The following is a 12091-nucleotide window of genomic DNA, read 5'->3' on the forward strand; positions in this document are numbered from 1 at the left end:
GGACCAGCTGGCAAAGCTACACCCTCTCGTGGGAGGTGGAAGGATTTTGTCAGCAAACCTCCCGACAAAGGGTATTCACACAAGTCGACTTAGCCCGGTTGCTCAAAGCTGCGTAGTAGGGGCCTAGCCACAGAGAGAGTCAGTGCATTTTCTTCCTGCCTCTGGAGGAATTTGGTTTCAGCTTCAGCTGTCAAGTTGTGTTGGTTATTCTCCCACCCCCACTCCCATGCACTTCAGAGCTGGAGGAGTGCTTGGCCTTGGCTGTTCCCTGTTCCCTTGGTCAGGCTGACAGGAAGTTTCCGACTTCCTATGGCTTGACAAATCCGAAAGCCTGACCATAAACGTCCTGAGAAAGGGGTAGTACCAGAGAGATCGCCATGTTAGTCTGCAATCCAACAAAATAAAACAGCAGAAATGTAGCGCTTTAAAGACTAACAAAATCATTTAGTAGGTGATGGGAAGTGGGTCTGTCCCACAAAAGCTCATCACTGAATAATTTTGTTAGTCTTTGAAGCGCTACATTTCTGGTGCTTTTTGTCTGAGAAAGGGATGTCTGGCTGGCTGGCCTGAGGCAGAGACACTGAGGCAAGCAGGGCCTGTACTAAGCAGCTAGTGATAAGCAGACAGCAGTTTCCCATTGTCATGGTTTCCCTTGTTCCTGTCTGGTTTCCTGGGGCAATGTGATGGCATTCATCATTGTTCAAGGCTGGCGACGGTGAACGCATTGCAGAAAGGCAGATGAGTTGCCAAATAAGTGGAAGTATTTAACGGAGGAGAACACAGACAGCCAGTTCCCTGCCAGAGTACCTGAGCTGGAAAACCAGGGCCTGATTTCTGGAGCAAGTGCTGGCAGGGCTGGGGCTGCTCTGCTCACTGCTGCCTGGGTCCCAGCCTCTCTCATCAACAGGCCACCTGGAACAGTGGTTCTTAACCAGGGGTACATATGCCAGCTCTGGGGGGCAACGGAGACTGGTGGGGAGCGACAAGCAGGAGGCATGGTCATGTGAGCAGCCCACAGTTGAGACTCCTCCCTGCTCCACCCTAGTCTGTGGGAGGGCTGGGAATCCCCCACTCCACAGCAGGCCCTGCCTCTTCTTGCCCCTGGTCTGCCTCTTCACCACCCTGCCTTTTGCCCCAAGCCCTGTCCCCTGAACGTGCAGCCTGGGGGATTGCCAGGCCCAGGGGTCTGGTGCTGGCAGCAGTGACCTAGCGCCCCACATGTTCACCTCTGTCTGCTGCCCTTGCGGTGTTGCTCTGCTTCTTGCAGGTGAATGTGGGGCCAGCTCTGTTCCCCTCCTCACATGCCCAGAGCGAGGGGACCAGAACAAGCTAGGACCACATTGCTCCCCCTTCCCCCACCACTACCGGAGAGTGCAGGGGGGGATCCAATCCCTCTGCTGGCACAAAGCCCCCACATGCTAGTCCCCTGGGCCATCCAGAGGCTCTGACCCCACCGGTCACTGGCCCCCTGCTCCTCCTGCCCACGGCGTAGGGTGGGACGCATGGCCACATGGTGGCCCTGCCTGGGGGTATGCAGAGATCCTCCAGCAGGTACGGCATCTCCTCTGGATATCTACCCAGTTGTACAACTGGCTACAGAGAAAGCCCTGGTGAAGTCTGTACAAAAGGCACTATCACACAATGGCTCAGTTTCTGGATGGCGGCTGGTTTCAAGCAGAGTGCCCCAAGGCTCGCTTCTGGGGCCGGTGTTGTTCAACGTCTTTATCAATGACCTGGATGAGGGATGGGATTGCACCCTCAGCAAGTTTGCGGATGACACAAAGCTAGGGGGAGAGGTAGATATGTTGGAGGGTAGAGTTAGGCTCCACAGAGACCTGGATAAATTGGAGGATTGGGCCAAAAGAAATCTGATGTGGTTCAACAAGGAGAAGGGCAGAATCCTGCACTTGGGACAGAAGAATCCCAAGCAGTGTTACAGGCTGGGGACTGACTGGCTCAGCAGCAGTACAGCAGAAAGGGACCTAGGGGTTATGGAGGATGAGCGGCTGGATATGAGTAAGCGGTGTGCCCTTGTAGCCAAGAAGGCCAATGGCATACGAGGTGCATTATCAGGAGCATTTTGAGCAGTTCTAGAGAAGTGGTTGTTCCCCTCTATTCAGCACTGGTGAGGCCACATCTGGAACATTGTGTCCAGTTTTGGGCCTCCCCCGTACAGAAAGGATGTGGATGTGCTGGAGCACATGACCTATGAGGAGAGACTGAGGCATTTGGGCTTATTTAGTTTTAGTTTGTAGAAGAGAAGACTTAGGGGTGATTTAATAGCAGCCTTCAACTTCCTGAAGAGGAGCTGTAAAGAGGATGGAGAGAAGCTGTTCTCGGTGGTGACAGATGGCAGAACAAGGAGCAATGGTCTGAAGTTACAGAGGGAGAGGTGTGGGTCAGATATCAGGAAAAACTACTTCCCCAGGCGGGTGGTGAAACACTGGAATGTGTTGCCTAGAGAGGTGGTGGATTCTCCATCCCTTGAGGTTTTTAAGTCCTGGCTTGATAAGGTCCTGGCTGGGATGAGTTAGTTGGGGTTGATCCTGCTTGAAGCAGGGGGCTGGACTTGGTGACCTCCTCAGGTGCCTTCCAGCCCTAGAGTTCTATGATTTATGCTGCTCTGAATCCTGTGCACTGACTTGCACATCTGGTAGTTTTATTCGGGGGGCGTTATTTGGTGGTTCCATGGTAGCAATGAGACAGTAAGCACCTGTTCAGTAGCAACAGGCTGCGACCCATCTGAGTCCTTATGTCTGAATCTGAAAGCCGGCTGTTTTTAAGTGGGGTGAAACCTGGGGGTGCAGCAGACAGATCCGGCTCTGGGGAGGTGTAGAGCCCTCTGAAGGGCAGAGAGGCGCTGCTCCCGGGAAGCGTCTGAATGCTGCCTGGGAGGACAAAGGGAGGGAGCTGCACAGACCCTGTTGCTATAGGAACAGCGCTGGTGAGAAAAAGGACAACCCCCAAGCTGGCTGCGTACAAAGCGAAAGTCTGTCCGGCAATAGTGCCCTCAGGTTCGTGCCGACAGCTCTGCCCCCCAAACCTCACCACAAAGCCAGCCTTGCGGCCTGCCAGCAGGCCAGGAAGTGCAAAGGGGAAAATTGCCCTCACTGGTGGGAGGCTGCCCTGGTCAGTCACCAAGCACCTGGGCAGGTGGCGTTGAGGGGACTGAGGGTGTATCCTAGCCATTAGCGGTGATCTGTGGTGGAAGGCAGGAGAGATCCCCGAAGACTGGAAAAGGGCAACATCAGGGCAATGGGGTGAGGGGTGGGTGAATGGTCACAACCCCCCTCAGTCTCAGGCCCTGGTTCTCCCTAGTCCTGTGCGCTGCCTCCCCACTGCCCTTGCCTGTCCTCTCCACCTCTTCCCCCAGCTGTGGCAGCCTGTGGGAATAGCAGGGCCTAAGGGCCAGCATCTGCAGCAGGCATCCGCCCCCCGCATTCACTGGCAGCCACAGGGAAGAGCAATGTGCTCCCAGCTCACTCTGCTCCTGTGGCCGCCTCATTCTGCTTCCCACCAGTAAGTCAGGGGAGCTGAGCCCCTGCTGTGGAGACCGGACCTCCCCACGGCTCCCCGCACCAAATGCTGGCCAGGCCCTTGTCTCTCCAGCCCATGGCATTGAGGGCATGTGACCACTAATGATGAGATTCAAGGACAAATGCAAAGGACCCCACTTAGGAACAAGCAGTTGCACACATACAACATGCAAAGCGACTGTCTAGGACGGAGTGCTGCAGAAAGGGATCTAGAGGTCATGGGGGACCACAAGCTAATTATGAGTCAACAGTGTGATGCTTGCGAAAAAGCAGTTCTGGGATTCATTAGCCAGAGTGTGGAAAGCAAGTCACAAGAAGTCACACTTCCGCTCTACTCAGCCCTGATTAGGCCTTAGTGGGAGCATGGTGTGCCGTTCTGCGCACTGCATTTCAGGAAAGATGTGGAGAAACTGGAGAAGCTCCAAAACAGCCACAAAATATTAAAGGTCTAGAAAACAGGACCTGTGAGGGAAGACTGAAAGAACTGGCTTTGTTTCATCTAGAAAAGAGGAGATGAGAGAGGACTTCGTAACCGTTTTTTAGTGGAGGGAGAAAAATTATTCTCAGTAACTTCTGAGGCAAGGACACGAAGCAATGGGTTTAAACAGCAGCGAGGGAGGTTTAGGTTGGACATTTGGAAAAGCTTTCTAGATGTCAGGGTGGTTAAGCACTGGAATAAATTGCCTGGGGAGGTTGTGGAATCTCTTTTATTGGAAATTTTTAAGAGCAAGTTAGACAAACACTTGGCAGGGATGGGCTGGATGGTACCTGGTCCTGCCAGGAGTGCAAGGGACTGGAGCTGATGACCTCTCAAGGTTCTTTCCAGTCCCGCTGTTCTATAATTCTATGTCTCTAATAATCAAAATTATTCCATTGTGCTATTGAGCTGCAGGAGTGTGATTAATGTTCAAAAAGCTGCAGAGAGAAGGGAGACTTCCATTTTACATTTCTGAAGTCTGAATTAGCAAAAACTGTGCCCAGATACCAGGGTATGATGTTATACCAAGCTAGACTCTTGGGCCAAAGCATTTGGGCTGAGTCAGAAAAATGGATTTGAGAGAGGAATTAAAAAAATGGAAAAAGAAAAAAAAAAAAAACGTGGTTCAAAAATCAGCCTGAGCTGGTAACGACAAACTTTTTCTATTCTTTTTATCCAGTAACAACCAATCTATTCCTTAGTTATTAAATTGACGAAAACATATACTAGGATGTTGTAGAGCAGTTCCTGGAAGCCTGTATGCTGTTTATGGCAGGTATTACAATGCTCACAAATATCAGAGGGGTAGCTGAGTTAGTCTGTGTCTTCAAAAACAACAAGAAGTCCTGTGGGACCTTATGGACTCTCAGATATTTTGGAGCGTAAGCTTTCGTGGATAAAGACCCGCTTGCCCACAAATGCTTATGCTCCAAAATGTTCACAAGGCTGTTGTTGAAATGAAATATCTTTACATTCCAATTCCGTTTCCCCTGGTGTTTTAAAACCCTTTAATGTAACAGGGAAGGGACACCAATTTAACTGTCACTTTTCTGTCTGGATCTGGAGTCAGACTTAGCACGGACTTCTACTCACTACCATCTGAGCTACCTCATAGGACAGCTGCCACCAAAGAGATTAGAAGGGTTTTTCTCTTCTGGGTTTTTGAATTGTCATTGCTTTGAGTGCTGGACTCTGGCACTTCCTCTCCTAGAAATGGCAGTGGCCACAATGGTCACTTGCCGGCTGCCTTTCCCTAAACACACCTGCACTTTTAAAGTCCACAAGCCAGCACCGAATGATGTTTTCCTCGGCATCTAGCAGCAAGAGTCGCAGAGAGAGATTGTCAGTGTTTGTTTCTACTCTGAAAGAGGCGGGAGGGCTTGGAAGTTGGACACACTGTGGGAGGGACACAATACACACAGAGACAGAGGAATTCACAGAAAATGGCAGTTCCACCTTTTCCTAGGAACAGCCCAAACACAGGATCCTGGTGAGGCTCAGGGAAGAGAAATACTGGAAGCCACATTCCCTGGTGAGGGCAGCGAGCACCATGCAGTGACCTCGAGGGGTTTTCCCCATTTGCACTGCACATAATTGGGCTGTCGTTGATGTAAGGGCTCCTGCTTTCCATCATCCTGAGGATAAATAAGGGTCTTTGGACTCCTCTCTTAAAGCAGTGTTCTCAAACTTCTTATCCCATGGCTGCCCCAAGCTCAACGCAAACCTTTCCGTGGACCACCAGCTAGCCGCCCAGGATGACAAAACGCCTCCATTTATCTCTAACACTCTTAAATACTAAATTATTCACATTAGGCTACTGGAACAATAACATAAGGGGATGAATATAACCAGTAAAAAAGGAAACATTAATCAAAATCAAACTAATGAACCAGATTAAGCATCTTAATTAAACAGATTTATCATGTTAGTTTACCAAGCTTTGTTTTAAATAAAATATTAACTTATGTCCCAAAAAAAAGTTTCCCCATTGTGTTTATGGCAGGGGTGAGGAACCTTTTTTGGGTCAGGGCCACTGATCTACCAAAAAAATCAGTCAGGGGCCACACAAATGAAACCCCCAAGAAAACAAACTCCCCCCCATCCTCACTGATGTGCCCCCCACTGGAATATCTCACTCCCTGGGGCTCCAGCCCCACAGCAGGGGAGAGGGGAAAGGAGCAAGAGGAGGCAGGGAGGACCAAGCTTCAGGGCTTCCCACAGGCTGATGAACTCTTCTGGGGGCCTGAGGTTAGTAGATTTTGTGACCCTCTCTGGGTCTGAGACCAAAAATGAGGGGCACAGTGGGTGGAAAGAGCTGCCAGGGACTGGGATAAGGATGGGGGTGAGGGTGGTGGTCTGGCCAGGAGGGTGGGAGGTCCAGGAGGGGGGTGGGAGGGTGTGCAGGAGCCAACTGGGGCTGGGAGAGCTGAGTGGGAGGAGGCCATATGAGGGGGATGGGGTGCAGGGGCTGGCCATGAGGGTGAGGGGCAGGGGGCGCTTACCTGACTCTGCTCCCGGCCACTCCCAGGTACCATCCTGTGCTGCTCACAGTTGGGAGGAAGGAGAACAGCAGCTCCAAGAGCCGCTTCTTCCCCTGCCGACCAGATTCGGGACATCCCACAGCCCAACGCAGCAGGAAGTTCATGTGGGGGAGGAGAGGTGCTGCAGGGCTGAAGGGCCAGTGCGGACTCCCTGCCATGGGACGGGTGAGCCCCACGCCTCACACCCACCTGCAAGGTGGCCACGGCCCACGAGTGCTCTGCGCACTGCAGCTGGAGAACCAGCGTCTCAGCGCCCTGCAGCAAGGAGCAGTCAGAGGGCTGCTCTTCTGGCCCAGGGCACTCAGGGCTGCAGTCAGTTCAGGGAGCTTGTCGTCTTAGGATGCCACTGTCACATTGCAATGCCACGGCTGCCACTGCCTCATTCACGTGCTTTTATCTTGTCTTGGGACTTGAGGAAATAAAGCCTGGTCTTGTCACTCGGCCCTGGGCTGCTGAGCTGCAGTAACTTGCATTACGTCCCTGTCTGTCTTTGTCCCCGGTGTGGCTCTGACATATCTCCCAAGTGCACCTATACGCCTCCCCCTCCCCGTGTTGCTTCAGGATGGGCTGTGATTCCTTAAATTAACCATGAGACCAGATCGTCTTATCTCACTCGCAAGAGACTGAATAAAGCGGGCAACGTGCTGATCAGAACTGGGCATGGCAGATAGGATTTCCTAAGAACGTAGGAAGGGCCACTCTGGGTCAGACCCCACGTTCAGCTAGCCCGGTACCAGTCTGCTGACAGCAGCCAATGCCGGGTGCCCCAGACGGAATGAACAGAACAGGGAGTCACCTCCCTCTCCTGCTGTCCAGTCCCAGGTTTAGGGACACCCAGAGCACGAGGCTACATCACCAGTCCATCTCAGTGAACACCCATTGATGTGTTTATTGTAGCTGCTGACTTCCCCTCTAGCTAAGGGGTGCTCAACCCCCACCCCAGAGCCCACTCCCTCTCTTCCACCAGGCTCCTGCCCTGCCTCTTTCCCTCTTCTTTTCATCCCCTTCCTGAGTGCACCGTATCCCACACCCTCCTTCACGCACAGAGCTGTTCACGGCAGGAGGGAGGACCTGAGTTGTCCAGCGAGGCAGCTGGGAGGGGGCAGGGTAGGGCACTTAGCTGCCACTGGGGGCTGAGCACCCACTATTTTTTCTCTCCAAGAGCTCCAGCCCCAGAGCACCCACAATATCAGCACTTAGGGCACCTGTCCTCCATGAGTGCATTCAGTTCTTTCCTGAGCCCCCAGTTATACTTCTGATGTCCCCTGGCAAGGAGTTCCAAAGATGGACTCTCTGTTGTGTAAAGAAGTGCATCCTCATGTTAGTTTTAAAACCTGCTGCTCGTTACTTTCATTAGGTGATGTTGGTTCTTATCTTATCCTTTGCTCCTTTCTCCTCACAGTTTTCTCTTCTTGAAGCTGACCAGTCCCAGGGTTCTTATCTGAAGCTGTTCCATGCCCCTTGCCGTTTTTGTTGCCCTTTCTCAGGGCTCTTTCCAATGCTAATGTAACACCATCAGACCTGGGTTACCAGCATCAGGGATAGAACCCACCGACATAGAGTCTAAAGCTCTACACTCTACCACATGAACTAAAGGCCAACCCGCCCTCAGGGGAGGCTGTAGAGCAGAGGCTTCACTCACCCCAGATGAGGTCTCCGTGCCTCTGGGTACTACACTAATATAAGTAACAGAGAGGAAGCTGTGCTAGTCTATACACTATCAAAACAAAAAGCAGTCAAGTAGCACTTTAAAGACTAGCAAAATGGTTTATTAGGCGAGCTTTCGTGGGACAGACCCACTTCTTCAGACCATAGCCAGACCAGAACAGACTTAAATATTGAGTCTGTTCTGGTCTGGCTATGGTCTGAAGAAGTGGGTCTGTCCCACGAAAGCTCACCTAATAAACCATTTTGCTAGTCTTTAAAGTGCTACTTGACTGCTTTTTACACTAATATAAGTTTGTTGAGGTGGGTAACCAGAGATGGACGCCATATTCTAGGAAGGAGTGTACCATAATGTGATGTTTCCTTTATTATCTATCCCTTCCCCAGTAGTTCCTAATAGTCAATCATCTTTTTGACTGAGACTGAATGTTGACCAGTGACCTATCCGCAGCAACTCCAAGCACTCTTTCTTGAGTGGTAACAGCTAATTTAGACTCCATCATTTTGTTTGTATCATTGGGATTATGGTTTCCAGCGCGCATTACTGTGCACATATCAGCACTGAGTTCCTTCTTTGTAACTCTTCCCAGTCAGCTTTGGATTTCACTATCTTGAATAAATTTGCATCATCTACAAACTTTGCTACCTCACTGCTTACCCGCTTTTCCAGATCATTTCTGGATATGTTGAACACCACTGGTCATGTACAGATCCCCGAGGAACCCCCTCTATTTATCTCTCTTCACTGTGAAATACCTAGAGAAGAAAGTATTCTTCCCCTCCCTGCACCCACAAAAGATAGTACAGAAAAGACAGCTCTGTGTCAGATGGGTATCTCTGGGCTTAGAAGCGGGTTTTAAGGCTTTATTTAGATAACACCCTTTCCAAACAGGGTAAGACTGAAAGCAAATATTTTTGGAGCAGCTCTCCACAGAATCCTGCTGAAAGGGAGTTTGCAATTATAAATAGGATTCTAAAGTGTCACTCCTAACAGCAACAGCTTTATTTTAAAAAACAGCAAGTGACCACAGCGATATTAAAGAAGAAAATAAATTCAAAATAGTTTGCTCCTGATCGTAATAATCTTCTTTTTTAACCTAGTGTGTCTGATTTTTCTGCACTTCAGACAGGAGTTTGCCTTTCAGTTTCAGTACATTCCACAAATACAGGCAAGTGCAGCAGAGGTAAAACAAACAAACTGTAATACTACTCAACTTTGTAAGTGCGGTTTATGCCCAGATACATACCAACCGACTGATGTTGCTGCCCGCCCCTATACATGCCACTGGCAAAGTTCACGATAACCAGGCAAAACATTTCTGATTTAGAAGAATTATAAAAATATTTGTAAGGCTTTGATGCAGTCTCTACCATTTTGCAGTTTTACCTTCAGCCATGGTGTCCGGCACAGGAATCCGTTCTGTTCTTCTCCCCCTCTGTTTGGAATGCCCACAGCTATGGGAAAGGAGTTGACAGTCTATTTCCTCCCTCCCTCTCTAGCTGTTCTGTCCCTTTATACAGGCAGACACAGCACACACCCCCTCATCTGGGTGGATGGAGCAAGCCTCGCAAGAAGTGGAAAAACCCCACTGTTTCCAGGAAAAATGAAAGCTACCTATTTTTTTTTCAACTTTGAGCGTGGATTTGTCACAAAAGCTGGTCTGTAATAGCTCATGGACCCACACACATGCTAAAAATACACAACTGACGCACCCAGAAAGAGCCGGGGGAGGGGGATACCGCAGATAAACAACCCCTCCAACCAGAGCTGGGAAGTTCTTTCTCCAGTTCCAGAAAAGGAAGTCCTAAAGTCACCCCATGCAAGGGAGGCTTGAGTCAGTGTCCTGAGCAGGTTAGCTGCACATTGGAGAGGCTGTCTTTTTCTGGTACTTAGCTGGTCTGAAGATTGTGTCCCCCAAAATCTGCACAGTGGTATTGATGGGGGGGCAGTCACAGGAGACCAATTGTGATGTTCCGTGGGATGTTGATCATACCACTGACCCTGCCTTCTTGCTCTCTGGGGCTCCCCACCACCCTGTCCTGCTGGGCCAGATCCAAGGCACAGAGTTGGAGCTAACACCCCTCCCCCCCCCGCACAACAGTGTAGACACTGATTTACTTTAGCTCTGGGCAGGTGCAGTTCTAGAACACAGCACCCAGAAAACCAACCCCCACAAGGGATCAAAACCCCAAATAATTCGTCTCTCTCTATGCCCCACAAGACCCTCAAGCTGGCTAGCTGCCCAAGCCAACGACCTGAGCCCCTTCCCTCCCACAAAGCCAGGTACCACCAGCCCCCTGTTCTTACCCCATCACACTCACCCGAGCCAGACACCCCCAGCCCCCCCATCCGACTCCATCCTTCTCCCCCAACCCACACTCACTCACCTTTGCAGGAGGCAGCTAGTGCTAGATGGATCTTGGCCATCTGTCTGCTTTGTATAGCAGCTGCTCCAGGTCACCCACGTAAAATGGCAGAGGCTGAGAGCCACGAGCAAAGGCTGGCTCTTTCTTTGGGCAGGGTGGGGGGAATGATGAGGGGGCTGGGTCACTTTGCACCCCCCCTGTGAAATTTCTTTATGCCCTCCCCCGGGGGGCACACCCCCAATTTGGGAAACCATGGTTTAAACAATCAGTAGTTCCACAGGATGGGAGGTGTTGCTGCTCCTGCACTTTGGTGCTGACTGGTAATCACAGTCAGGGTCTGTAGGTGATCTGAGATGGGTTGGACCCATTTACTGCTGGGTCATTGACACAGCTTTCTGAATCCTCTCCAGATTTTGCCCTTTGTGAGTATGCTGCAGGGTCCAGGAGAACTCCTAAAAAGTCAACTCTTGGGAGCATTTTGCTCGGAAACCACTTGAGACCAGACAAGCATTTGTAATGGTCTGTTCTCTCCCTCTCATGTGGGCAACTCCAGCATGGGGAAGCAGATCATGAGCATCCTGGAGCCTGCTCCATGCCAGGAGATGCCCTGTTTTCCCTTTGGAACTGGAAGACATTCATGAAAAATATGTCCTGTGTTTTTAGTCAAGAGGTTTTCACATATGACACTTTTGCTATTGTCCATAATGTCTGAGATGCCCTGCAATGGAAACTGCCCAAAATGCCACCTAGTTCTGCCGTAACTTCCACCAGACCCTCTATGTGCTTGGCTGATATGCCTCTGTGTAAGCTGCTATCCTGCAGAAACTATGCAAGAAGAACCATTTCTATCACGTGACACCATGTGGAATCTGGAGCCCTTCCCATGATTATTGTGGATGGGTTTCCCAAGAACAATTCATGTCAAACCACCCTGATAGCTTTCTTTGATAGGCTCACAAGTCTTGTGGATTGGGAGGAAGTGGTAGACGTGGTGTACTTGGACTTTACTAAAGCATTCTATACTGTCCCACGTTCCTTTCTTATCAGCAAATTTGGGAAATACAATGTAGATGGGGCTACTATAAGGTGTGGGCATAACTGGTTAGATAACCATTCTCAGCGAGTCATTATCAATGGTTCATAGTCATTGATGGAAGAGGATAACAAGAGGAGTTCCACAGAGATCAGTTCTGGAACCAGTTCTGTTTAGTATCTTCATCAATGGTTTAAATAACGCCATAGGCTATGGTTACATTGACCCCACACTGCCAGCAACAGTATGCAAATAGGCAGTTTTGAAAATGCAAAAGGCTGCTTATTTGCATATTCACGCTCCAGCAGAGGCCACTGCTAGCAGAAAAAAAGCAGCGTAAACGTGGTTCTGCCGGCGACACCCACCCTTTGTCAACAGCCTCTTAATCCTGATTTTTTTCCCAGGCTGCAATGGAGTCGGGGGAATGCACGTGTGAGACTCAGGCTGGATGTGAGACAAGCAGAGCAGCACC

The 12091-nt window shown here is 50.3% G+C and overlaps 1 protein-coding gene across 1 annotated transcript in view; it reads right to left on the reverse strand.

The window, feature by feature from the left end:
• TGM2 (transglutaminase 2) overlaps positions 1–9881 on the reverse strand; it is a 51734-nt gene extending 41853 nt beyond the window's left edge. Inside the window, exon 1 of the mRNA XM_075011324.1 lies at positions 9607–9881. Within this exon, the coding sequence (XP_074867425.1) occupies positions 9607–9616 (10 nt within the window). The 5' untranslated portion in view covers positions 9617–9881. The remainder of the gene's footprint in view (positions 1–9606) is intronic.
• Between the last annotated feature and the right edge of the window lie 2210 nt (positions 9882–12091).

Source organism: Carettochelys insculpta, chromosome 17, assembly GCF_033958435.1.
Source record: "Carettochelys insculpta isolate YL-2023 chromosome 17, ASM3395843v1, whole genome shotgun sequence".
Lineage (NCBI taxonomy): Eukaryota > Metazoa > Chordata > Testudines > Carettochelyidae > Carettochelys > Carettochelys insculpta.